Here is a 27,235-nt window from a genome sequence, read left to right on the forward strand (position 1 = left end):
GTTATTGCTTTATCTCTAGAGTACTTTAAACGATACCTGTTCCCATATGTTTAAGCTTTGATCTTCCTAGAATCCAAAATTAAATGACTAACTAAACATACCTCGTTGACTGGCCTTTGAAGGAAATATTCAGATCTTATGGGTCTTAATGATGACAGTAAAAAATTATATTCTTATATTGTCTAAAATGCCACAACAACATTAAAATTAAATAACTGGCTTAAAAACATTTTCAACATTGGTTAATAACTTATTTTCCTTATTTTAAAATGAGCCACTAAAATCAATCAAGAAATATAAACAGAAATAAAATGAACTAGAAGCATGACTGTGTAAGAGGTTGGCTACAGAAAACTGAGCTATTACATCCATTATAGGTATAGGAAAAGATGTACACTGTGACTCTCACTTTAAAGTCACAGTATAAAACATTATGATGACATTTGAAGTTAAAAGTTTAGCAACTAGCAAATACTTTAATAACTCCTTGTGTTGGAGAAGAAATAGAAATCTGTCAGTTCTCTATTTCTTCGCATGTATGTTTCCCCCTTTAAAACTGTTATTTCGCCGGGCGGTGGTGGCGCACGCCTTTAATCCCAGCACTCGGGAGGCAGAGCCAGGCGGATCTCTGTGAGTTCGAGGCCAGCCTGGACTACCAAGTGAGTTCCAGGAAAGGCGCAAAGCTACACAGAGAAACCCTGTCTCGAAAAACCAAAAAAAAAAAAAAAAAAAAAAAAAAAAACCTGTTATTTATAAATTACATATTGACAAACAAAAGCACTGCTATAAAATGTCCTTAACTTTTTTTTTCATTTTCTGTACAAGTGGCACAAAAATGACATCTGTCGTACTCTGTTACAGACTGCTTCTCCATGTATTCTCTCTACTGTCTGTGCTTGACCCATGTGGTCTAGAGAGTTTGATGTACATACAACTAAACAGCTGGCTGCTTATAGACAGGACTTCATGTGATTATTCTGGTCTTGCCAAATCAATGCATGTGAACACAACAAAATATTGCCAAGATGGGACACAATTTTTCTAGCTTTATTTAGATTACAGATGTATGATGATACACATGTCTATAGTATTCATGGATTTTTATCAAGTTTTTTAAATGTTCAAAAGATGAACTCACACAACAAAACTAAACGTAAGACAAAATTAAAGTGAGAATTTCCAAGTGTTGAAACATCTATTTGTGAGGATTCTTATGTCTTTGCATTATTTATAATTGTGTAAGCTGGGTAAGTTATCCTGTCTGCCCATTAAACCTATTGAAATCTTTCATTTCCTATCCTGTACAAGAGTGATATTATTAAAATCATAAGCATGTAAGTCCTGACTTGTGTAATACTGTTTAGAATAGAAATGAAGCACTCCCTCTTCTGTCTGTGTTTCCATCCTTGCCCTTCATCCTTCCTGAAACTCCGTTAAAAATTCTCTGGTCTTTCCCGGCAATTTAATTGTATCAAAGAGTCTAGAAGAAGTTAAGCATACGTGTTTGCAAACAACTTTAGTTTTGAATTGAAACTGATGATGTGTAAGGATAGAGAGGAATATCTGTAACTCAGGGTTAATAACTATTATTATGGTTTTACTAGAATAGCTGTTTACTAGTTTATCTGCAAATGTATTTGTTAGAATATGCTTATTCTTTCCATTTTGAAACTATTGGAGGTTGAGTTACTTCATACTAAGAAATTCTGCTTATAATTTTCAAGTAGTTTTGAAATATAACTGCATTTACCTTTATATGGAGTTTCATTTCAAACACACATACAGATGTAATTAACAAAACTATCTTTAAATAGCTAATTAAAATATTATCATTTCCAAGTTTATATTAAATTTTATAACTTTTAAATGCTGTATCTCTGGTACTATATTATCAAGTCTAGAAATAAGGCAGTTCATTCATGCTGGGCATGATAGCATGTCTTTAATCACAGAACTGGAGAGGCAGGGAGAAGTGGATCTCTATGAGTTCAAGGCTGGCCTGATTTGCAGAGTGATTCCCAGGACAACAGGACACATAGAAAGACTCTGTCTTAAAAAAAAATAGAGAGCATATTCATTCTAGAAAAATAAGCACCTTTAGAAATGCTATACGATTCCACTTCTGATTCCTTTCTTATATACAGGTGAAGGTGTTTTGCAAAGTGACTTCATGGATCCAGACAATGTGACTTTATTAACACCAAGACAACAGACTATCCAGAGCTCAAATGGGAACACTGAATGTCTGGGTCTATGAGGTACTCATAATCTATTTATTTGTAGCACAATAGAAAAATCCATTGATGAAGAATGGAGGTGTTTGCAACAGAGTTTTCTTAGTCCTGCCAAATATGTTAACTGAATGGCATGTTAAGCATCCTTGTCCCTAGATACCTAGAGAGTGAAACACAGGACTCACTAATGATGAGAATTGTCCATATCCTACAACTTTGGTTTCTACTTTCTGAGAATCATTTATCCAAGTATGAATCAGGCAACACAAGAGACAAAAAAAAGATATTAGGTGAACACAGAAAGAAAAAATAATCTTAGAACATGGGCGTACATTGCTGTGGGATGGTCTTTCTGTAAGCTGTGAATATGTGTTGCTACTATTGGTTAATAAAAACACTGTTTTGACAAGATAGGTTATAGCCAGACAAGAAATCCAAGCAAAGATAACAGCGAGAAGAAAGATGGAGGTAGGGGAGACACTGAGAGCTTCGGAGGAGCAAGATGTAATAGAATCCAGGTAAAGCCATGAGACATCTGGTGATACATAGATTAATAGAAATGGGTTAATTTAAGATGAAATAGCTAGCTAGCAATAAGCCTGAGCCATAGATCAAACAGTTTGTAATTAATGTTAAGCCTCTGAGTGATTATTTTATAAAAATGGCAGCTGCACTGGCAAGATGGGCAGGACCAAGAAATTTCAGTGTACAGTATATATTGGTAAACTAATAGAGTTTTCTAAGGAATAGCTATGTAGAGCCTTGGGTTTGTTATCAGTTTAGCATGTCCCTCTGCTATTCTATAGGAGATAAATTTGCAGAAAAAAAGGGCTGGATTGCCAGTTGTTACTACTGGATTTATGTGTGACTTTTATTTTGCTATCTGATCCATGTGACTACCAGTTTCTTTACTTTAAAAAAAAAGGAAAGAGGTAGGTGTTCTTCTTATAACTCCTAAAAATTGTTTTTCTTTCATATAATGGTATTATTAAACATTTTAAAGTCTTAGATTATTTTTCAACAAAAAAGACATGATGACAGATTTCAACATGTCAATTGTTCTCATGGATTTTTCTATACTATATTACCATCTGGGAAATACATCAGAGTAAAAACTATTTTCTGTTTCATCCAAAAACATAGCTCAAGCATTTTAACGAGTAGGTACTAAATATTTGTCAAATGAAAGGTTGCATGATATAATGCAGAGAAAGAATTTCATATAGTATTTGGTATAAAACATCTGTTTATTTGATAAATTCTCCTGCAAATAGTTTTATTAACACACCAAGTGACTTCCCATTAAAAGTGACTGAAGATATAGTATTTCACAGAGAACTGGAACTCTGGATCATGTTATTGCCCCAAATCATTGAAACATTATGATGTGTCCTTTCAGAGAAAATAATATGTAAAGATGTGGCTATTACAGGGAAATATTTTTTTTAATTCAGAATAAAGAAAAAATTTTAAACAAACGTACTCATAGATAAAGTAAATAAAAGCTCAAGTAAATATGAATCATAAAGTAACTGATCAATGAAGGGATTAAAAAATCTCTGACTAAAGATTACAAATCTGTTTTCTCTAGTTTAAATAACTTGGAAAGAACTTTCTGTATTTAGTACATCCAGAATTAATGTTAAATTATCACAGTTTGAATTTTGATTTTGTGGTATATCAAGCAATACAGTTGTATGTCGAATATTGTAGCCATCATAAATATTAACTTGTGTTTAGTCAATAAAACCTACATTCTGACATCTAGTGACGGAAAAAGATTCAAATATGATCTGAAAAATCTTATCTCCTGTTAGAAAAACATCAGATTGTTTAATGCTCTGTTTTTTTTTTTTCTATTTCCTCTCAAGTAATACCATCACCCTTTGGAATACAAAGAATGTCAATGGACACATTCTGGAGCTCTGCAAAACTATACAGTACATAGCTACTATTGAGGTCAGGACTTGGATTATTAAAGATACTTTAGACAAAATGTGTAACATTAATTTAAAAGAAATTGTGTCTAATATAATTATTATGAATGAAACGTGGCCTCAATTCAAAATAATTACATTAATTTACTGCTCTCATTTCAAACAAGAGAATTAGGTAAATAAAGTGACAGCCAGAAAATATAGCTAGGCGGGAGCTAAATGTGAATTAGAAGTTTCATTAAACATTTTGAAAATAAATGAAATGTAGTTAAACTTAAAAGCTATCGAAAGATAACAACTGAGATGCCTTCCTGTTGTGGACAGAGTTACTGAGAAAGCAGTATTTGTTAGGCTCATCCTTTTCAATTTTTCAGATTGGGTATATGATACATGACAAATTGTCCAGTTTTTCAGAAAGGGTGTATGATATATGACATCTTTAAGGGTAGAATTGAAAAAGTCCCCTATGACTAAAAAAAAAAATCACATTTTCTCAATCCAGAGAGCATTCCATTAAAAACTATAGCATCCTCTTAGTGATTATGATGGTATACTTTATACATTTATTTGCTTGATATGTGGTACTCAAACATTTAACAAGATGTTAAGGGTATTTTTGTGATGCTGTTTTAGGATAATATCATTTGAAATGAGTAGAATAAATAAAGCACCGGCCCTTCTTCCTACTCTTACACAGAGTCTGAGAGGACTTCACCTACCCAGTTGGGGACTGAATAAAAGAAGTCTGGACAAGTGGAGGGACCTACACATGAGTACATGACACATGACATTGGTCTTGCCCATCTTTTAGATGTAGATCATGTATTGGTGTTTCTTAGTACACAGGATCCTGACCTCGAGGAAAGTTAACACAGTCATCTTTCGTGCATCTTGGGTTTCTACTGGGACTAGAACACACAAGGGCTCTCTTTGTTTTTTGGTTTTCCAAGTATAAATTCTGTTAGTCCACACCCTCCTTTATCAAATGAATTAATTACTCATAGGAAACTTCACAATACATATATCGCAAACGTATATCTAAACATGTGTACATTACATGCATTTTTATATTATACATAGTCACATTGTATTGAATTTTTATTATTTCTTTGAAAATACTAATATAGATTTAGCTATAGCCACATGGAATCAGTAAGTTGTATCAATCAAGTGAAATATCTGGATAATTACAAATCAATCTTTGTAGAAGCTAATGGTTTATAATTTTTTCTAGTATCAGTGTAGCTGATCAGGCAATGGGATATTAGATATATTGAAAAATAATACCTTATTTTAAATCCCAAACTCTATTAAAATTAATACCAACAAATTTTATTTATATATGTTTTTTGATAGCACCTTTAAAGAAAGCACCTTATTCCTTATCATGATTTTTGAGGTTGTGAAGACTCTGTGTCTTCACATTCATCACAAATCGGCACATTAGCTATTCACTTTCCATCATTCTCTCTGGTCTTATGACGTTTTATGTTAGTTACGCTCTTCTGGTACACAGATTAAAATTCTAACACAGCAGTCCTTATGCAGCAAAAGAATAAAGGCAAAGTTTGGGTATCACTTTGTTCATTGCCACTTACCTGCCCAGAAGCAGAAACTCTCCTGCTAGACCCAAGCGTCTCATGGCCATCAACAGACCTCTCACTGTCATGCCTTCACAGAAGCAGGCTACCACCCGGGCCTTGGGCAAGTGACTTCTGAGCTTCTTCAACAACTTGTCGAAGCTCTGCTCCCCAGCATTGCTGTAGATTTTGTAAGAGTGGGCGATGCAAATCCCTTCCTTGGCTGACATATCTTTGAAAGCCTCCATCCCACTTTCTCCATAGTTGCCTGTATGTAAATGAATGTACAAAAAGAGATAATGAAACGAGAGAAATGCATTTATTAGGTAAAATAAGAATCTTTTCTCTTAACTGAAATGTAGAACAAACTAATGTCTCAGTATATTCATACATTGTACAAGGTTCAAATTGTTCAATTTTTCTGTTTTCTTAAGTTTCATTATTTTCCTTTTCTGTTGAAAATCCAACAATCTTTTTTCTAACTTTTCAAAACGAACAGTTCATTTTATCATCTAACCAGAACATCTCTCTCCAAACTAACAATGATAATACCAGTTAACCAACCTTGCTCTGGCGCCCAACGTGGATTTGTCCTGACTGTGGGCCAGGCAGAAAAACTCTACCTACATTGCTCCTCCTCTTCCTTTCCTTACTTCCCCTCTGGCTGCCACCCTTTACCCTTTTATTCTCAATTCTGTAAAAAGAACTTTTCCAGATGTCTCTTATCAGTGAGGTCATGTAGTATTTACATTTCAGTGCTTAACTTATTCCCATAATATAATGTTCCCCATCTCCATCCATGTTATCACAATGGCAGGATTTCATTCTTTCTTATAGCTGAATAGTATTTGATTGTGTAGGAACCAAGTGTTCATCAACCAAAGAACAGTTTTAAAATGTTTCCATTTATTGACAGCATCAAATACAGCCTTGATGATCACGAATGTGCAATTTTCTCTTCAGCATTCCAACTTGTCTTCTGTTTAATATATACTCATATTTTAATATAAAATGGTAGAAAGCATTTATCTGCTGTTTTTATTCTGTGCTATCTCTTTCCCCCTTCGAGTCCCATTGTATGATAATTACATCCCACTGCTGTGGTTTTGATATGGTTTATCCTCCAAGGATCCTGTTTTGGGAATTTGGTCTCCAGTGTGCTCACATTGATGTGGTGGTATTTTAAGTGGGCCTAAGAGAATGTGATCAGACCATCAGGATTCATTCTCAGATGACTTCTTCTGGTAGGTGGGTAAGGTCTGCCAGGGTAGATTCATTTCCACTGCTCATGAAAAGGGAAAGTTTAGTTCTTACACAGCATCTTGTTTCCTTGTTTGTACACATTCCTTTTCTGTATGAAACTGATTTCCTTTATTTTTCCCCACAATTTAATAATAAAGCTAAATGTTATCACTGTGTTATTTGGACTTCCAACCTACCCAAAGTATTGATCCAAATAACCTTTTTTTTTGCATGCATTATCTAGTAGTAATTATTCTGCTGTGATGACACAACATATATAAAACAATTTGCCTTTTCAGCCAAAGCATATACATGTGGTTTATTCACAGTATACATATGCATATATATTTATATACACACTGTATACATACAAACATATATAAAATATATACTATATAATATACATATAATATAGGTGACTTAGAAATATAGAGTATCCTATTATATAAAATGTTGGAGGCACAAAGGTCTTTGTACTCACAGAGAAGCATTAAGAGGCCCAGAAATGTTAATCATACAGGGGTGTTTCCTCAATGGAGGAGATAAAATCAAATACCTACATTCCATCCAGAAATCAGTGAGAAGAGGTTATTAACAAACTGGTGACCCTTTTGCTGTCTGAAGGGATAGACTTCACCCTAATTCCCAGAATAATTATCCCAGACTCTTCCCTCTCTCGACCATTTCCCTTCTTTAGATGTCACAAATACTTTATGGCCGGCTGGCATCTATACTATTGGTCAGAGTCCACACTGGATATTAGACCTTTTAGCTATAGAACTCACATTCATAGTCACATGTACTTCGTAAAGAGTCACTATGTAGTTGCAGCTTACGCTTTATTGTACACCTGGATTTGGGGTGATTGGATTGATTGTTTTCTGGAAACCTTTTCCCAAACTGTACTGTGTTTTATATATGCTGACAATGAACAGCCTGGCATTAGACTCTCTGAAGTCTGATCCAGGTTGACAAAGTCAATCTGCACCAGGTGTTCATTCTTATTTCTCTGTGTGGTTTGCTTCACTGTGTGACACCTGCAGGTAGTCCCTCAATAAGATATGTATTTTATATCATATATTAATAGTCATGAAATTATTACTTGGTATTCTAAAATGCAAAACACCCATCATATTCTCAACTGAGATTTATTTCTTGTCATGAGGAGATGTGTAAGCTTATGAAAAAAGTTAATTTTCATTTTATATAATCAAAGAACAGTTGATGATATGGATAATTCTGAAATCCACTACAATTTTTGGACATGAGAATATGATAATAATTTTTATTTAAAAAAATTTATTCATTTTACATACCAACCACAGATCCCCCTCTCATCCTTCCTCCTGCTTCCTCTGACTTCCCCTCACAACCTATCTCCCATCTGCTCTTTCAAAGTGGTAAGTTCTCCCATGGGGGCACAGTAAAGCCTGATACATTCAGTTAAGTTGGGACCAACCCACAGCTCCAGAGAAGCAAGGAAACAAGGAGGATCCTAAGAGGGATGCATGGGTCACTGTGAGAAGGGGAAACATAAGAGATCTCCATGAGTAAACTGGGGATGAAGGGGGCAATAAAAGGAAGGGGATGGGGAATGAGATCATCTTTTTCTTCTTCCTGCTTTTTTTGCTTATTTTTGAGATTATATTTTATTTATAACTTTCCTCCTTCCATTTCCCCCTCTAAATCATTTTATAACACCCCCTTCTTCAAATTTATGACCTCTTTTTCCACCACTTTTTATTGCATGTGTATATGTATGTTTATATCTATATATTTCCAAATATACCCTGCTGAGTCCATATAATGTTACTTGTATGAATGTTTTCAGGACTGACTGTTTAGCACTGGACAACCAGCTGGTATGCTCTTCCCTGTGAAGAGCCATCTCTTCTGCTCCCAGATTTGCTCCGTGTCCTGTAGTTATTTGCATACAGTTAAGGCTTTGTGGGCTTTCCTCATGACATTTGGCATATTTTAAAGTTGTTGGAAGGCCCTGCTGATCAGAGGTTGCAGTCTACCATAGTCTGGCAGTTTTCTCTAAGCTCGGCAACATGGAGGACTCCCTTCTCTCAGGAAAAGTTTCCTGATCTCTACCTATCCTTATCTGGAGGATGTCTCTAGGCCCAGGATTCCTGATGTACCTCAAGGATGTCTCTTGACACAATTCCCCACAAACATTTTCCCCCTGATGACCCACATAGTAATTAGGCAAGTGCTATAGCCATTTCGATAGGTCCATGCTTCCACTAATCCAGCTATATGATAGGAGCCTGTCATTTAATGCAAATTAGGGTTTGTCCCCAGGCTATCCAAATCCTATATATTTGATATACTCTGGAATAAAGCTGGGCTGATTCACCGAAATCTGTCTCCCAGAGGGCTGTCTCTTTTGGACCCACACCTTCTGAACCCTGTTCCCTGCTTCTGCTTCCTCCACTCTCATGGACCAATGCAGCCAATGATCTTGAGGAAGAATCAGAGCTGTAAAAAGTCAATGAAAAATGAAGACTAAGATTGGCAGTCATCTGTGAGAGGAATCATACCAGGGCTATTATATGTTATTCCAATGAATTCTCATAATAATATTTTGAGGTGAGTGTTATTACTGGCATTCCATAGACAACACAGTCAGTTCTCTTAAGGTTCAGAGTTATAAATATGAGTAGTGTGTAAAGACTGAGTTCCATGCAGGTCCAAAAGTAAAGAGTCATCTCACTTTGGTCTTCCATAATTAACCCCTGAGAACCTCAAAAGTCCAATTATAAGGGCCAAATAGATTGATATGAAGAATTTGGGAGTATTATTGTAAGACAGCCAAGTTGTAGAATATAAAAGTGTAACTAGCCTAAAATCAGGTACACATAGGAGATAGTATCTTATCAAGAACAGCAAATATCAAGTAAATGAGACCTTTGAGGCATCCAGATACAGAGCCCTGGGCTATACAGAAATAACCGTAAGCATACAGGTTAATGGATAAATCTTGCCTGGAGCACATATCTGATTTTTGCTACCTGTGTGTTCTACCATCACACAGGTACCTTGTTCAGATGAGCTCCTTAGATTTTCAGGATGAAGTTCTGTATAGTTCTATCCATACACAGCATACAGCAGACCATGCTAGCTTGACTCCCAGCCCAAACAGCAATGAGCAAGCTGCAAGGATTTCTGTTTGTCTCTAGAATTAGAAGCAACAAGAAACCTCTGTGATAGTGGAAGGTGGATTATCCAGCTATTTTGCAATTAACAAAGTTTATTAGAACTGAATTGTATTGCAAAATAAATTAAAATAAATTAAAAAAAAAAACAAAAAAAACAAAAAAAACAAAGTTTAAAGGGTGCTTGCTTGAAAATGTGCCCAGAGACCTAAATTATTCATTTTACGGTAATCTGAGTAATTTACTATTCTTTTTATTTTTAGACAAATCTGTTTCTCAGCTATTTTGCTAGCAATGCTTTGATTTAATGTGGAGTCAGTCACATAAAATGTTTGAAATTAAATATAATGATCATGATATAACTAATAAAATCCAATAAATTCATAATTAAACAAGAAAATGTATCTTAAAACTTCATGATCTTTAAACTGCTACTAACAATTTTGCATTAACACTGTCTTTACTTATTATGCAACATGTTACATAAAGCAAGCTGGAATAGAGGAAAGATATTTGTATTGAAGAAACTTAATTTTAACTTCAATTTAGAAACCATATTCTCAGCTTTATCACCTGAAACAAAAACAGCACACTTAAATATTTACAGATAGTATATATTTTTCACACATTTAGAATATCTGGTAATTAGCTTGGACTCAGTTCACCTATTGGAGTAGTGAAGAGAATTCTAGAATCTTTCACCGCTCTCCAGCAGAATATCCTGACAACCTATTAAAGCTAATAGCATTATTCATGAACTTCAGACAAAATATTAAGCTTAAAGCAGAAGAAGAAAATGTGATTTTGCAGAGGCATACCTAAAATGTCCTATATGAAAGAGACAGACGACATAGAGAAAATTTTTGTATCCTCTATTCTGTTATGTCTCAAACTTACAACCACTCTAAAATGTTTAAATACATATTTGACATAAAATGTTTATGAAATCACAACTTGGATTTATTGTCAAAAATCCAGTGTAATCAGGTCATTTAAAAAGAAGACATGGAACTGGCTTAATAGGTAATGGGTAAAATTGCTTGCTGGTTAAGACTGAAGACCTATGCTTAATCTGTAGGGCTTGTATTACAGAAGGAGAAAACAGTCTCCTACAAGCTGTCCTCAGACAATACACATGTACACTGTATCATGTGTATGCACAGGTGTTCACACTGTCTCTCTCATATACACATAAATAAGTAAATAAATGCAAAATATAGAAAATAAACATGAGCATATGTATTTGAATAAATGGGAAAGTTGAAAGTGTAGCTGATCCCAAGAGTTGATATAAACTCCGTATTCTGTACACGTTTAGAAACAATGGGAACATTAGGAAAATGTCTGCAAATTTCTTAAAGAGAGAAATAGACTTTAAGTAACATATATAAGGATGAAAAAGCTTAGGAAATAATTGTGTTTCCAATATGGAATCCAGTCATTAAAAATGAAAGCTATCATGTAAAATAGGACTATAAAATGTGGCTACATTTCAGTAAGAATAAATCTATAGAAAATTATTTTTCAGGTGGCAGAGGAATTGTGAAAAGGATTTTTGTTTTAATGAAATAATGTATGGCCATATGTACTGACATGCCAAAGAAGAAGGAATCAAGCAAAGGAAAGATTGCATGACTGTTGAACCTGTGATGCATGTCCAAGTCAAAGAGTCTGAATGACTTTTTTCTTTTTTACCTTTAATTCAAATACTTGTAGTTGTGAAGGATATCTTCTCCCAATCCAAGAAACTATAGTCATATACTTGGGACAGGTTAGTTGGTATAGACACAGTGGAGAAGAATGAAATTTAGAAATACAGATTAAATTTTTAAAAATTTCCTTTGTTTTTTAAATGGATTACAGAAAAGGAATGTAGTGGTTTGACTAAGAATGACTCATAGATATGAATGCTTAGTTATCACAGGGAGTAGCATTACTTTAGGAGGACTAGGAGATGTGGCCTTGTTGAAATAAGTATGTCACTGGGCATGGGCTTTGGGGTTTCAAGGGTCCAAACCAGGCCCAGTTTCTTGTTCTCCCTGCTACCTGCTGATCTGGATGTATAACTCTCAGCTACTTCTCCAGCACCTGCCTGTATGCTGACATACATCCCACCATGATGATAATGAACTAATTTCTGAAACTGTAAATAAACCCTAATTAAATATTTTCTTTTATAAGAATTACTATGGCCATGGTATCTCTTCACAATAATATAGCACTGACTAAGACAAGGATCAATTTTTAAAATTTTTTCTGGAATATCCAAGTAAGAGTGGCTGTTAGGAATCCCAAAAGGGCATTCTGATTCGAAAAAGACAAGTATGGGTTGGAGTGCTTGTCAGTCTTTGCAATAGACAGCAACAGTGGATTGTGGATAGCAACAGTGGCGTGTGAGAGCATAAGATGTGATAAAAAGACAATCCTGCATAGTACTATAAAAGAGTCAAGCATCTATGTATTACTTGAAAAAAAAAAGCTGACATTTATTTCTGAAACTAAACATGCAATAAATATATTCAATGATTCAGGTAATACAGAACTTGATAGGGGTAGGCATATGTGGATGGAGTTTTAAAAGTGGAGACCATGCATTTATGTAACTTCTCTGAGGCACTTGCAGGTGAAGAAGAAGAAGAAAACACATTGGCAATAAGAGTTAGGTATGGAAATCTAGAGAGAGATTTTGTTTATTGAGTTTCAGAAGGGAACTTCTTCACAAAGTGATTAACACAGGGGAGTGGTCCAGAACACAAACTCAATAGATGATTTTATACCTCCTGTCATCATCATTACCATCCTTACCATGAAGAAAGGTGGCATTTACCTAGAGCTTATGCAATTATGTAAATATCAAGTAGTGTACTTGCTAATCCAAACGCATTAATATGACAACTAATTAATATGAAGAAGTTAGCATGATACAGGGCATTATTTCACAGATTTACAAATGAGGTGTTGGTGATGAGAAAGTTTGCCAAATAATTGATTTCTAGTTAATAGAAGAGATGGAACTTCAGCCTCTGTCTCTCAAATGTCCAAACCTATATCCTTTCATCTGATATTGTTACTCTTAAGCCAGACACTAGGATGACCAGCTGCATAGTTCTTCCAAACACACTTCTACTCACCATTAAATGTTTCATTTGAAACTTGTCTCAACAGACATATTATTTATCAAATAATTGTTGTGCCGAGTTTCCAGATAAAGTAGAATTCTGTGTAATTTGGCACTTAACAATTCAGTCCATATCACTCTTAATAATCAACATTTAATTCTAAATACGTTCCTACAAAATATTCAGTGCTGCATTAAAGCTTTATATAGACAATAATCTGTATAAAAGGGGGCTTTTGTAAAGAGAGCTGCTTCATCATCTAAAGTTGCCTTCTTAATGGCATCATTGACAGGCATGAAGGGTAATGTGGATTTTGACACTAGGACTTCCAGAGTGTTTTCATTTTAATTGCCTTGTTAATGTAGTTTAAGTTTAGATCTGCAGTGTGAAAAAAAATATGATCCTTTCTCTAAAAAATATTTTGGAGACTTTTTCTTGTTCCTTTCTCTGGATGTTCTTCCCGCGGGAAAATGAAATGTTGAGGCAGACACTGTGACCCAGATTCTCATGCTAGCCCTATAGAATTAACTTCCATCGGCTTTCTTTGTAGGCTGTCAGGTTTGCAGCTGAAGCCTACAGTGCCTGTCATCTCATTAAGAGGGATTCTATCTGAATAGAAGGGAAAATCTCCATGTGGGACTGTGTGTCAATGGGTCGAGTGGATCTGGGAGGTATTTTGCCTCTTTTTTAGCTCATTAGTCACCTCTAGTCCTTGATTCTAACTGGATCTAATGACAGTGCAGAAATTGTTGTATATTAGCTGAAGGTGGAAGATCCTTCACAGCCTAGCTAAAGCTTTTCAAGCTTGACAACCTTTGCTGAAAAGACATCTCTCTTTGACAGCAACTCCCTGGCCTGACACCTCCTCAGGTTTAGACTTGGTCTGTGTAGGTTTGTGATTTCTAGATTTCCTCAGGACTCAACTTTCCCCCTCAACATGGAAAACAGGGACTCACTATGGGTTTGGGAATGAGCTAAATAAATTGAATTAGATACCATAGTTGTGTACTTGCCATCAGACTGAGTTTTCTTTAGTAATGAGTAGCCATCTTATGTTAGAGCCAGGGCTTTAGGCTTCTTTCTCATCTACAGTTCAAACCTGTTCAGTCTCCTACGTACTGCTACTATGGTAGCCCCTGAGTACACATGACCACTGAGCATTTGACATATGTCTAATCTAAAACACATAGTTCTATCATTTTAAAACAATAGATTTCAAAGACAACATAAAGGAAAAACATCAGGTAGCACATCAATGTTTTATTATGTTGATGATAAGTCAATATGATATAAAAATTATAACAATGATTAAATAAGATATACTCCTAAAACTAATTCTATAAATTTATTCTTATTGTCTTAAGTTCTTTTTGTGGCTAGCAATATACTTCTATCATAGGATTAAGCTTTATATACATAAATTAACATTCTAATTTTTCAGGTCGGAATGTAAACTCTTTAGAACATTTGATCATGTCTGAGCTTTCTTAAGATCAAGTGTGTAGTCTTCATTAGCCTACCAGTGACTTACATGTAGCACATTTAAACCATAATGATAACAATAAGTAGGTCAATAAATGCACATTCTTTCTTTAAAATTAAGAATTTATTATTCTGACTAAAATATGAATGACCATGACCCAGAGATACATACTTCTCTAGTTTTCCCTGAATGACACACCTTCCCATGGGGAATCTTTTTATTTACAGGAAAGCAAGGCATGGCCTTGATGTATTTATAAGATAATTAACTATATATAGATGTTTTCAGATATCCAGATTTGTACATGGTTTTCTTTTTCTGAGATATTCTTCTGTATACTTTATTCCCTCTATACGCCTCAAGACACAGCTGATATGGATACAATTCTCTAATTCTGTATTTCTAAACCAGTCTTCTTCCCTACACTCACTCCAAGTATGTAAGATTATTTTCAGGTTGTACTCTATTTCTTTGACTGTCTAAAGCAGTGTATGCTATTTGGAAGGAGGGGTTTATTTTAGTTACACTTTTTATCAACAGAGATTTGATATGTGAATGTTCATTCAAGTAAATTGATTTTACAAAATAAACATCAAATTTTGCTTAGTCAATTGCTGTTTAGTAATAAGTACCTTGATTAGAGTAAGGAATTATAGGTATTTTATTAACTTACAATCTTTTGTTTATTAACAGTCTTTGGAAAACCACGTGTGTGTATGTGTGTGTGAGTGACATGTACTTAAAAAATCCAGAGTGAGATTTTAGATTTTCCTTCTGTAGCCTTTTGTTGTTATAAATACGAAGCACATTAGCCCTGCCCTTTTCCATTTGTTTTGCAGTCTATCTCCAACTTCCTGTTTCTAATTCTGAGTACACAGAACCTTGCAAATAATTCCTAAATTAAGTTCATTTGTCAATGCCCTTTTGCAAAATGTTATATTCTCTACTGATTTTACTTAAAAACATCAGTGACATAAAATAGGAAAGGACATTCTTCACTGAATCTAGGAAATTTATGTAACCACTCTTCATCTGTCTATTCCATTTGTTATTGTTTTCTTGGACTTTATAGCAAGTATTAATTGTTCTCCCACCATATTTTGCCCTTTACAAAAACTGTTAGATTCACATTTTTTTTCAATGTACCTACATCAATTCATAAAAATATCTCAAAGCTACAATTACTTTTCACCACATGAAAAACATTCATTTTCCCCAAATGTATTAAACCCAGGCTTGATCAGAACTTGAAAATCAGATGTACTAGCATTTTTTCTTCTTTATAACATGAATTACCCAGAATAATCTACTCTTGCTCTGTTTTATATTTAATGCTGGAATCAAACTGAGGGTCTTCTATGTGCTAGGCAAATATTCTACCAAGGAGCTCCATCCTCAGCAAGACATGCATCCTAAGACAAGGGGAAAAGCCTCTGGCTAAAGCCAGAACAATTGTGATTTTAACACTCCTCTTTCAAGCATTAATGACTTGACTCCTGTTTTTGTTAGTCCTAAATGTCACTAAAACTTTAAAACCAAGTATGAAAATGGGAGAAAGTGAGTGGAAGAAAGCTGATTCAACCAACTGCTTCCCTAAATTGGATAATTCCATAAGCCCTAGTGTAGCTAGAGTTTTCCTGCCTGGCCCACAGTCAGGACAAATCTCTGACACCCACCAGTCCCACAGCCATTCAGACCCAACCAAATAAACACAGAGACCTATATTGGTTACAAACTGTATGGCCGTGGCAGCCGTCTTGCAAACTGTTCTTACAGCTTAAATTAATCCATTTCTATTAATCTATACCTTGCCACGTGGCTTGTGGCTTACCGGTACTTTATATCTTCCTTGTCCTCATGGCGGCTGGCCATGTCCCCCTCACCCAGCTTCCTGTTCTCTCCATTCTCCTCTCTGTTAGTCCCGCCTATACTTCCTGCCTGGCCACTGACCAATCAGTGATTTATTCATTGACCAATCAGCAACACATTTGACATACAGACCATCCCACAGCACTTCCCCTTTTCTTTTCTTAAAAAGGAAGGTTTTAACCTTTACATATCTCCAAAGTCAGCTTGGTATATTTGGGAATTTGGGCGTAGCTTCTCTTACTACTTCCTGCTGGAGGGGGGCGCTGTATCTTATGGGGACACAAAGAATATTTTAGGGTTATGGAGTAGTCCATGAGGGTGTATCGTCTGAGCCAGTTGCCTTGAAACGGTTCTGGATGTTGGATCATCTGGGCCATGGTGTCATCGGAGACCTTTCAGGTGGTCTTGGCTGGTCAAACCTGATGTGTCTTAATCTGGAACAAATCCATAGCCTCTGGCTTTCTGTGGAAACAAAAGCAGAGCCTCCTTTCCAAAGCAACATATCCTTACATCCAAATTTTGAAGTCAAGGTACCTTTAAAATATACATTTTGGCATAACTCAACAGCTTTTGTAATCAAATGTTTTTCTTTAGTTACGAATATCAAAGAGAACATAATCCAGATTCTCTGTGTGGTAGCCATTTTCACGTGGCTTATTTTTTTTATATTAGCTTGAGCCTATTGCTTTGAACTGCAGCCTTCTAAGCCTGAAACGGTGCTGGTGCTCTGGCTCCGCCCACTTCAGCTTCCCAACATGGCGGTGATACATTTTCCGCCAGCTCTGGGAGCCATCAACTCTCAGAAATAGTGGGTCTATGCTTCTATCAAAGCAGCGTGTAGCCCAGAAACCTCTTTTTTTTTTTGTTTTGTACTTGCAACGGCTAAATCCACCACACAGCTTAATGTGCCACTTGCAGAGGCCTCATTCCCGCCATACTGCAGGTCAAGTGCACAAGCCAGGAACCCGCCAGTAGCTCAAACTGGTAGCTGCTGCTCATTTGAGAGAGACAATTAGGAACTGTTTTTAGCTCCGTTTTAGAATCTTTTTTCTCAGTTTTTAGGTGGAAACTCTTGCCACCACGTTGGATGCCATCCTAGTTCCAATGCTTTAAAGACAAATGGGCTCTAATACAGTCAGTGCATAATTGTTTTGTAAAATTGATCATAATAGGTGGAAAAAGTAAAGATAAAGAATTCCATGGGATCAGAAGGAATATACAATACTAATCTCTGATCGTGGAATTCTAGAAGCTACAGAGAAGCACATTTCCATTGTTCAAACCATTCAGACTTTTTTTTTGTCATGGTAGTGCAAGATCACTAGCATAACCTCCTGTCCCTAAACCAATGTTTCAGTCATACAAATCTTTATGCGAGATGAAATTAATAAACTTATAGTGTCATAAGGATCATCATATGTAGGGAAGAAAAGACTTTTGTGTTACATAGACTAAATTTGATTCTTGAATTTGCAATTCTCTAGATGCTTAGCCCTTAAAAAGTATTTAAATGGCTTCTGAGTTTCAGTTTATTAAATTGAGTAAGATAGAGAACGATAACCCTTGCCTAATGTCTGGCCTATAATGACTACTCAATAAAAGTTAGCTTCTGTATTTGTTCTTTCCTCATTTTTCTTTACAATTCATTGTTGTAAAGCAAGATTTTGAAGATTGGCTCCCAAGTTAGAATAGGTTTTACTATCATTTGAATTAATCAAATCTATATTCAAAGTGTGGATCTGCTACCAGCTAATTTGGGTGTTTAGGAAAGCTATCTAATCTCTTAAGCATTTTCTTCCTTATCATAAAATGTTAGTGCATTAGTCATGAGGATTAAATGAAATTTTGCTTGTGGAATGCTTAGAATAGGATCTGACAGATTTTTTTTAAGACATAAAATTAGTTTTTGTTTCAGTGAAAAAAAATATATAGTGAAATACACACATATATTCTATTATAATCTAATTAGACACTGGTGGTTATGGATAGGTGTGACCCACTCCTCCTAGTAGAAACTCTTGTCTGTGTTGTTTCCCATATCCTCAGGTCCTCCACCAACACCTGACAAATGCTAATTCAACTGTAGCCATTTTTCTCAGAAATTTAAAACTAAAGCTGCTCAGTAGTGATGGTGTGTTTTCTGAGTATTCCCTCATGTTGCTACAAAGTAACAACATTTTTGTAAGTTGTAAAAACACAACCCTTATTGCTATTGCCCTGTTGGCACTCCACAAAGCAAATTAGGACAGGGATAACCTCTGTCATCAGGGAACATAATAGTTAAAACACTTTGATTGGATTCACCCAGTGTTTTAATAAAATCACTCATGACCCAATTCCCCTGTCCTCATTTTGCTGCTGCTGAAATCCCTGGATAGCACCATAATGTTGGTTTTATCACTCTGTTGAACTAATGTCTGCTGTTTCCCACACTCCGTTCCTTTAATCACACCTCTGGGATACTAGGATGTATTAAAGCCCTTGAGATTACCTAACAACAAGGAATAGCAAGTGAGTCTCTGAAGCATGTTGAGGCTGTCACGGTGGCTTATTTTCTCTCTTTAACTCAAATACCATTAAGTCTCCCCAAGCCTCCTGGGGCAATTCTCAATAAGAGGAATCCTTCAAATGGAATTGGTAGCTAGTCCTAACTTCAAACTGCATAGGACATGCAAGTTTCAGAAAGATCCAAAGGACTTGGGACTGTGTTGGGTTGTTAGATCCAAGAAAATAAGGAAATAGCCAAAGTTGCCTCAAGTTGAGTAGTTCATTCTTGTTGCTATAAACATGGTGATTGCCCAGTTTCTAGAAGTCCTTTAGTTAGTTCTGCTTCTCTGCATAGTTGCTTCTCCTGTCTGTAGGGCCCTATCTCTGTGTTCATTTGATGAATGCTTTGTAAGGTATTAATATTTTTAAATGGATCTTTTATTTATTTATTTATTTATTTATTTATTTATTTATTTATTTATTTATTTATTTATTTATTTATTATGTATAGTGTATGTATGTATGTATGCCTGCATGTATGCCTGCATGACAGAAGAGGGCATCAGATCTCAGTATAGATGGTTGTGAGCCACCATGTGGTTGCTGGGAATTGAACTTAGGACCTCTGGAAGGGCAGCCAGTTCTCTTAGTCTCTGAATCCTCTCTCCAGCCCAGGTATTAGTATTTTAAAAGCATGATATATATAACAATTTGTACTTGGTACTATATACATTTCCTTTATACTTGGATTTCTTCTGCCCCTGACCTTGGTGATTATTTACTTAAAGTACCCAACAGTCCATTTACACTCAAATAAATATAGATTTTCTTTTGTCTCTATAAAGTTACTCATTCTCAGCAAAACTTTGAGACAAAGTGATTATCAGCTGTTGTTCCTGTATCGTGATGAAAAGAAGAATAACAGAAGGAACTGAGAGAGAGAGGTGAAGGCTTTGACATCATCTGGCCACTGAATATATTGCTAGTTGCATGACTACATCTCAGATTCTCATGATTATATAAAAATTCCCCCTACTTTCTTCAGTGTTTCTTTCCATAATCCATTGATAATATCTTTTTACTTCATGGAAGAGACAAGATAGAAGAAATGACAGTTCCATGGACACATTGGAACTTCAATTAGGCCACACAAAAAAAGGAATTTTTTCAATAAATGAGCTGGAACTCAAGAACCTTATATTTGACAGAAGGAATATATAATGGGTGTGGATTGGAGTTGTGGCTGCATTGATTTTAGAATCATAGGGTCATGTGAGTCAACAGTGACAAATAACTAAATCACATAGAAGTTTCAAAAGACAAGGCAGAGTTGGAAGCTACTCATAACAGCAGATAAGATAATGAAATCATTTTATTTTTTAAAGCAGAATGTCACAAAAGGGAAATATTACTTTATTTAAAAATATTTTTGGCTAGGCATGAAGCTTCACACATTTATTACCAGCACTAAGGAAACAAAAGCAGATAGATCTCTGTGAGCAAAAGGCCAGCTTCGACTATATAGAGAGTTCCAAGCCAGCCAGCCAGGGCTGTCTAGTGAGACCTTGTATCAAAACAAATAAATTCACTAAACAATAAAGAATTCTAGTGGGCCTGGGATGTGATTCAGTGGTCCAGTGTTTGCTACTGACAGTATGGGCTTCTGTTCAATTCATACTGCAGGAAATTGGGGCAATGGTATTAAAGTGACAATAGACAAGAATTCAGTGAGAGAGATGAGAAGAAGCTACTCAAGAAATTTAATTCTGAGGTAGCAAAATGCATTCTCTCTCCCTCTCTACCTGTCACCTTCTCTTCCTCTTTTTCTTCCCCTCCCACTCCCCCCACCTTGTGGTATTAGAATTGTTATACAAAAATTCTTCTTCTGATGTTCATTTTCAGTGAAAAAGATCTTTAAATAGAACACAGATCACATAAATAGAATCGAGATAACAAGTTAAAGCTATCTCCATAGTTTCCAGTTTGACAGACCAACTAACAGATGGTATGGTTGGGCAGTGGAGTTGGTGTTTGGCAGGAAAGATGTGTGTTTCACCATGGACACATGGCTTAACACTATGAATCTGCATAAAGATGTTTTAGATTCAAATGTCAATCAAATATCAGAACGCTAAACAGTCTGAGCAGCAGAGGTAGTATGGTTGTCAGAGAGATAAAAAAATAAATCCATGAAACTGAGTAGAAACAAGACTAGGAAACTAGGCCAAAGTATCACTTAGAAAAACAAATGATTAAACATCAGAGAGTTTGATAATAATAATTAGTGTAAGTAGTAATAACTTAATAGAAATATTAATATTATCTGAAATTATTGGAAGTCATATTTTTTCTAAAATATTTGTTTATGTGCATCTGTGTGCAAATCTATGCACATGTGCTTTGGCACACATATGAATGTTAGATGGCAACTTTCAGGAGTTGGTTCTCGATTCCTCCTTCATGAGCCAGGGTCTTTCTTGTTTCTGCCACTATGCTACATACTCAAATAGAAGTCTTTTAAGGTTCCCCATGAATCCCCAGTCTCTGTTTCCCATCTTGCTTGTAGGAGTTCTGGTATTACAGTTGCATGCACACCATCTGGCTTTTTACGTGGATTCCAAGGATTCAACTCTGATCATCAGGTTTGTGTGGCTAATATTCTTACCCAAAGAAAGTCTCCATCCTTCGTTAGTTATTAGGTGCAGTCTCAATAAATACTAAAACCAATTCAGTGATAGTAACATTAAGTGTTTTCCCATTGAGCAAACTGAAGCAAGAAGCTTATATAACTTACTCACTTCTACTATGTCAGATTGGAAAAACAGTAGCCTGTGCTGCCTACTAAATGGGAGAAGAAGTTTACAGTGAGTGAGAGTTCCAGAAACAGTCTTTGACATGCGTCTAGGAGAGGTAAAACAGTCTAGATGGACAGGTGCCCTACACAGTAATTGCCTACGTGAAAAGAAAGATGAGTGGGGCTGAAGGAAGGCCACCTAGCATGATGATGAGTATCCTTAGCAGAGACATCTTAATAAACTCAGCTTAGATCAGACCTCAGAGCACATAGGTAGGGCAAAAATTAGGAGGTCCATAGAATGTTACAGCAAGTTCTAGAATACAAAAGTGGAAGGAAGCTGCAGCAGGGCGCCATCAGGTAAATCAGATTATAAAGTTCAAATGATATCAGTAATTAAATCAAGGTCAGAAATCTATAAATGTTAAAATCAAAAGCTACATTACTGAACACTTTAAGCATGCTTTCCATTATCTCACTCAGAGACTTATAAATCCAATTATCAATATGCCATCAAGAAAGACTACATCTTCATTTAGCACAAAAATGAGACTGGCAGAGGGGAGAAATAAGCACTGCTTAGCATCCCTGGAAGTCTTTGTGAGAAAAGGAAAAGCTGTGTTCCAGAAGATTCCACATAAACATGTTGTGCCAAAAGTAATCAGAAATAAAATTAATAGTTAAAAAAGGAAAAATATTAACAGATGAAATGTGTTCTAACACAATGCGTACGTTGTAATGAGATAAACTCAGTCCTTTAAGAATTCTAATGCTCAGATATGGTGCAATTCAAGGACTTAAAATTGTTATTAAATTGGATTGGAACTTCAAATGGATAACTTTCACAATAACATAAGGTGATATGACATTTTAATCCTCTTTCAAGACTTCTATAATTTAAATCAAAGATTCTTTTAGCATAGATCAAAATAATTTCACACTTTAATTATATTATTAATATTAATGAATGTAAAATAGATAATGTAAAATATTTTAAGCAAATCAGGTCTATCTTGATGGGAGAAGCATGCTATTACAGTGCTTTAATTCTTCCATTAAAAATGATTTCTTACTCAAATATGTATAAGCCTAATGAAGGGCAGAAATATTTTTCTAGAATGTTAAAATAGGAAAAGAGAATAAAGGAACACATTCTAGGATTTATAGGAATTCTTCATTTATTTTTCTCATTAACTTTAAAAATAATTGAACTAAGAAATCTTTAATGGCATAAATTCAAATATATAGAATTAAGAATATATGGAGATATATTTAGCAAAATAGTTTCTCAAACAAATTTGATATATATTGAGACATGTTTTTAATTAGGTTCTTGTATATGTAAAGATAGTAATAAATAGAGCAGAAAAAAATGTAGATCATGGTAAACATGAGCAATATTCTAAGATAGCAGATTTCAGTAGCAGGCGTAATTAATATATGATTTTACCTAGCAACAAAACCAGAGGTTCTGTAAAAATGATGGTAGCTTTCTACTATGTTTGCAAAAAATGAAATTCATGGCTTTCATTAATTCTACACATAGAGCCTTGAGAGCCATGTGGCTCAAAGAACTTCTTAAGTGGGTATGGGTGAATACATTAAACAAACAAACCAACAAACAAAAACCCGCTCTTCTCCTTTGAATGGATCCTGACAAAATAAATGGCAGATGGCAATCGGGGAAAAGGATGCTGAGATGTCACTTTGGTGAGTCTCTCACCTTTCAGCAGTATTTCTTGATGGGCTTCTCTTATTGTACAGGATTATTCCTCTACAAGCAAAGCTGCAGCATATACATCAACTAAAAATGTCTTGACCCTTTCAAATCTCCATATCTTGCTCCCTTTACATCAATTATCTTTGTTTCTCATCTATACCACTTGCCAAATTCACAAAAATTCCTGTTTTCTTTCTTTTTTTTTAATCCTATAAATTCTTTTAATTATTTTTAATTTTTGTGTGTATTCGCATACATGTGTGTGGACACACACTCATTTATGCATGCACACATGAAGGCCTGAGGCTGATGTTGATTGTCTTTCTCTATTACTGTCTGAGTTATCTTTTAAGACAGGGTCTCACACTGAACTTTGGGCTTACGGATTCAACTAGTCTCTCTGAGAAAGAGAAAGAATACAAAGGATTCACAATGTGTGAAGCCAATTCTTGTTACAAAGTTGCACTCATCCAGACAGTATTTATGAAAGTACAGAACCAAATATCCATGGAAATGTTAGTTAAGAATTGACACAACCTAACTGTCATGATAGAACTCTCATCCAGTGACTGGTGGAAACAGATGCAGAGAACCACAGCCAAACCCAAGATGGAGCTCCAGGAGTCCAATCGACAAGAGAGAGGAGGGATTATATGAGCAAGGATATTGAGACCATGATTGGAAAAAGCACAGGGACAAATAGTCAAACTAGCTGAAACATATGAACTGTGAACCAATAGCTGAGGAGCCCCCATGGAACTGGACCAGGCCCTCTGGATAAGTGAGACAGTTGCTTAGCTTGAACTGTTTAGAAGGCCCCCAGGCAGTGGGACCGGGACCTGTTCTTGGTGCATGAGCTGGCTTTTTGGAACCTAGGGCCTATGCTGAGACACTTTGCTCAGCCTTGGCGCAGGGAGGAGGGGACTGAACCTTCCTCAACTGAATCTACCAGGCTGTACTGACTCCCCATGGGAGACTTTGCCTTGGAGGAGGTGAGAATGGGGGGTGGATTGGGGGCAAGGCTGGGGGTTTGGGAGGAGGGAGGACAGGGGAATCATGGCTGATATGTAAAATTAAATTAATTATAGAATAAAAATACTTACCTAAAAAAAAGAATTGACACAAAATGTTTAATTGGTTTTCATATCGCTTCTAAGAAAATTAAATGAGGGTTTGATTTAATAAGTGATTCTGTACCAATTAAGCATCTACATGCGAAAAAAAATATCAGCTCTGAAACCAAAAAACAACAAAAATGTGCTCAACAAGTTATATTTGTATATTTGTACACACATGGCTTTACACACACATACACACACAAATATATCTATCTATCTATCTATCTATCTATCTATCTATAGATAGATAGATAGATAGATAGATAGATAGATAGATAGATAGATATAATAAAGAGACTTTCAATTTGAGAGTAGGGGAAAACTATAAATATTAACAAAGAAATATTATATTTGTGACTTCAGAGAGAATAAATACACTTCTCAGGTGTCAAACCAAGATGTAATTCATGAAATTAAAATTTGTAGATCAAACTTTATACAAATTAAACAACTATGTTCTCAGACTATACTCTTGAATTGTAATGATAATCATAGACTGGAAAAAAAGTTTTTGTTAACTTATTTTAAGTCACTTTAAAATATTTGTCTCAGCTATTTGGACACACTTAAAATTCAGGCTGGCATGAAAGTTAAATGAAAATGTAAAAAGATGTTCAATGTTGTTAGCTACTAAATATATTAAGTTCTTCTTTTCTAGATTTAAAAACAAGGTACAGTTTGACCGTTTCTTTAAAGAATGAAAAACAACAAGAAAGGGACTCGAGGGACACATTATCTGCAGATGTTAGATGGTAGACTGCAGAAGAAAAATATCTTCTACTATGATGTATTAACAATCTACCAAAGTTCCTGGACATTTAAAAAAAAAGATGTCTGCCTATGGACATAATTAATAATATGCATGCAAATGTAAAATATTCTCTGTACTATAATAAAGCCATAACTCTCAAGACATGAAAATTGAGTTCTTCAACCACTAGAGCATCAAAATTGGAAGCTGGGTCCTAATTCTTGTGTAAACACTTGAAATGTGTTTTGTTCTTATAAACCTGAGCCACTAAGCCCTTTCAGGATAAGTGATACAGAAAAGAAAGCAATTCTTATTGTACCGTGAAAGCTACAAGGAAAGTATTTTAATAATGTTTTAAATACAAATCAGATGCCACTCAGAGGTGAACCAAATATCATAAAGACATTAATAAGAAACCTTGCTTAAGGCTATTTGGAGTTCTTGGAAATTGGTCATATACACACACACACACACACACACACACACACACACACACACAAACACACACACACACACACACACAGAGAGAGAGAGAGAGAGAGAGAGAGAGAGAGAGAGACTGTATTAATAGAATGAACTATGTCTTTTATTTAGTCTCCTTTTTTACACAATCATGGGAAGATTCTATTTATTCTACTAGTAAATACTAGGATTTATGAATTTCTAAGGATTTAAACAAACTGCAGCTGTCATTCAATTCCCTATCAACCAGCTGCTGTGATGCTTATTGAAAGGATATTTTATTTTGTCATGTTTCATTCTCTTGGGCTTTACATATATTACATTGTTTACAAATTAAAGGTTCATGACAAACTGAAATCCTCAGGGACTTTGAGTATAATTTTTTGAACAGCCGGTGTTCATTTCATGTCTGTATGAGAACATGCTTATTCTTACATTTTAAAACATTTTCTTCACAATTCTTCTGTTTGATGGTGGAAAATGATCATTGGTCTTTCTTGGGACTAATATAATTTAGGAAATTTATGTACCAAGTTTGCATAAGTTCACGCCGTGTTTACTAAATATTTGTATTCTAATTGTCCGCTGATCATTGATTTCCTCATCTTTCTCTCTTTGCATGTTCCTTCTTCTCTGAGATAAATCAGCAGTGAAATTAGTTCAGGTAATAATGCTACATAGCCTCTAAGTGGTCAAGTCTGAGAGATAAATGTCTCTCATTTTAAATGAGAAAAAATGGTAATGATTGCCATGTTGAAGAAGGCAAGTTGAAATTTAGACAGGGAGACAGCTTAGAGCACTTGAAACAGTCGAACAAATTGTGAATACAAAGGAAAAAATTCTCTTAATGATATTAATGTTGCCACTCCATTGATGTTACATTACCAGTGGTAAAAAAAAAAAAAAAAAAAAAAAAAAAAAAAAAAAAAACAGCCTTATTGCTGATATAGAGGAGCTCTAATGGTCTAGACTGAAGATCAAACTAGCGCAGCCGTTCCTTTAAACCTATACTTAATTCACACTGAGCCCCTTAGTCCTCAATTCTATGAAAGCTTTAGAGGGTTAGGAGCTACAGAACAAAAGTTTAAGCCTGGCTTAGATTTGATTCACATGGCTTAAGGCTCATTCTTGAAGAATAATTTATTTCCATAAAACAGAAGCAGAAGTTGAAGAAATGAGTACTGACGAAGAAGCTGGAACAGGCTATCTGGAAGGTCTAGCTAAGGTTGAGCATGATTAATGAAAGTAGCTATACTACATGACTGGTTTTTAAACTTT

The 27,235-nt window shown here is 35.3% G+C and overlaps 1 protein-coding gene across 3 annotated transcripts in view; it reads right to left on the minus strand.

Moving 5' to 3' along the window:
* Grm5 (glutamate metabotropic receptor 5) overlaps window positions 1–27,235 on the minus strand; it is a 473,853-nt gene that overhangs the window by 271,084 nt on the left and 175,534 nt on the right. For all 3 annotated transcript variants that reach the window (XM_052760517.1, XM_052760518.1, XM_052760516.1), the window contains exon 4: window positions 5,770–6,019. In XM_052760517.1, coding sequence (XP_052616477.1) covers window positions 5,770–6,019 — 250 coding nt within the window. The remainder of the gene's footprint in view (window positions 1–5,769; window positions 6,020–27,235) is intronic.

The sequence above is a fragment of the Peromyscus californicus genome, unplaced genomic scaffold, assembly GCF_007827085.1.
Source record: "Peromyscus californicus insignis strain IS unplaced genomic scaffold, ASM782708v3 Scaffold_4__1_contigs__length_199733344, whole genome shotgun sequence".
NCBI lineage: Eukaryota > Metazoa > Chordata > Mammalia > Rodentia > Cricetidae > Peromyscus > Peromyscus californicus.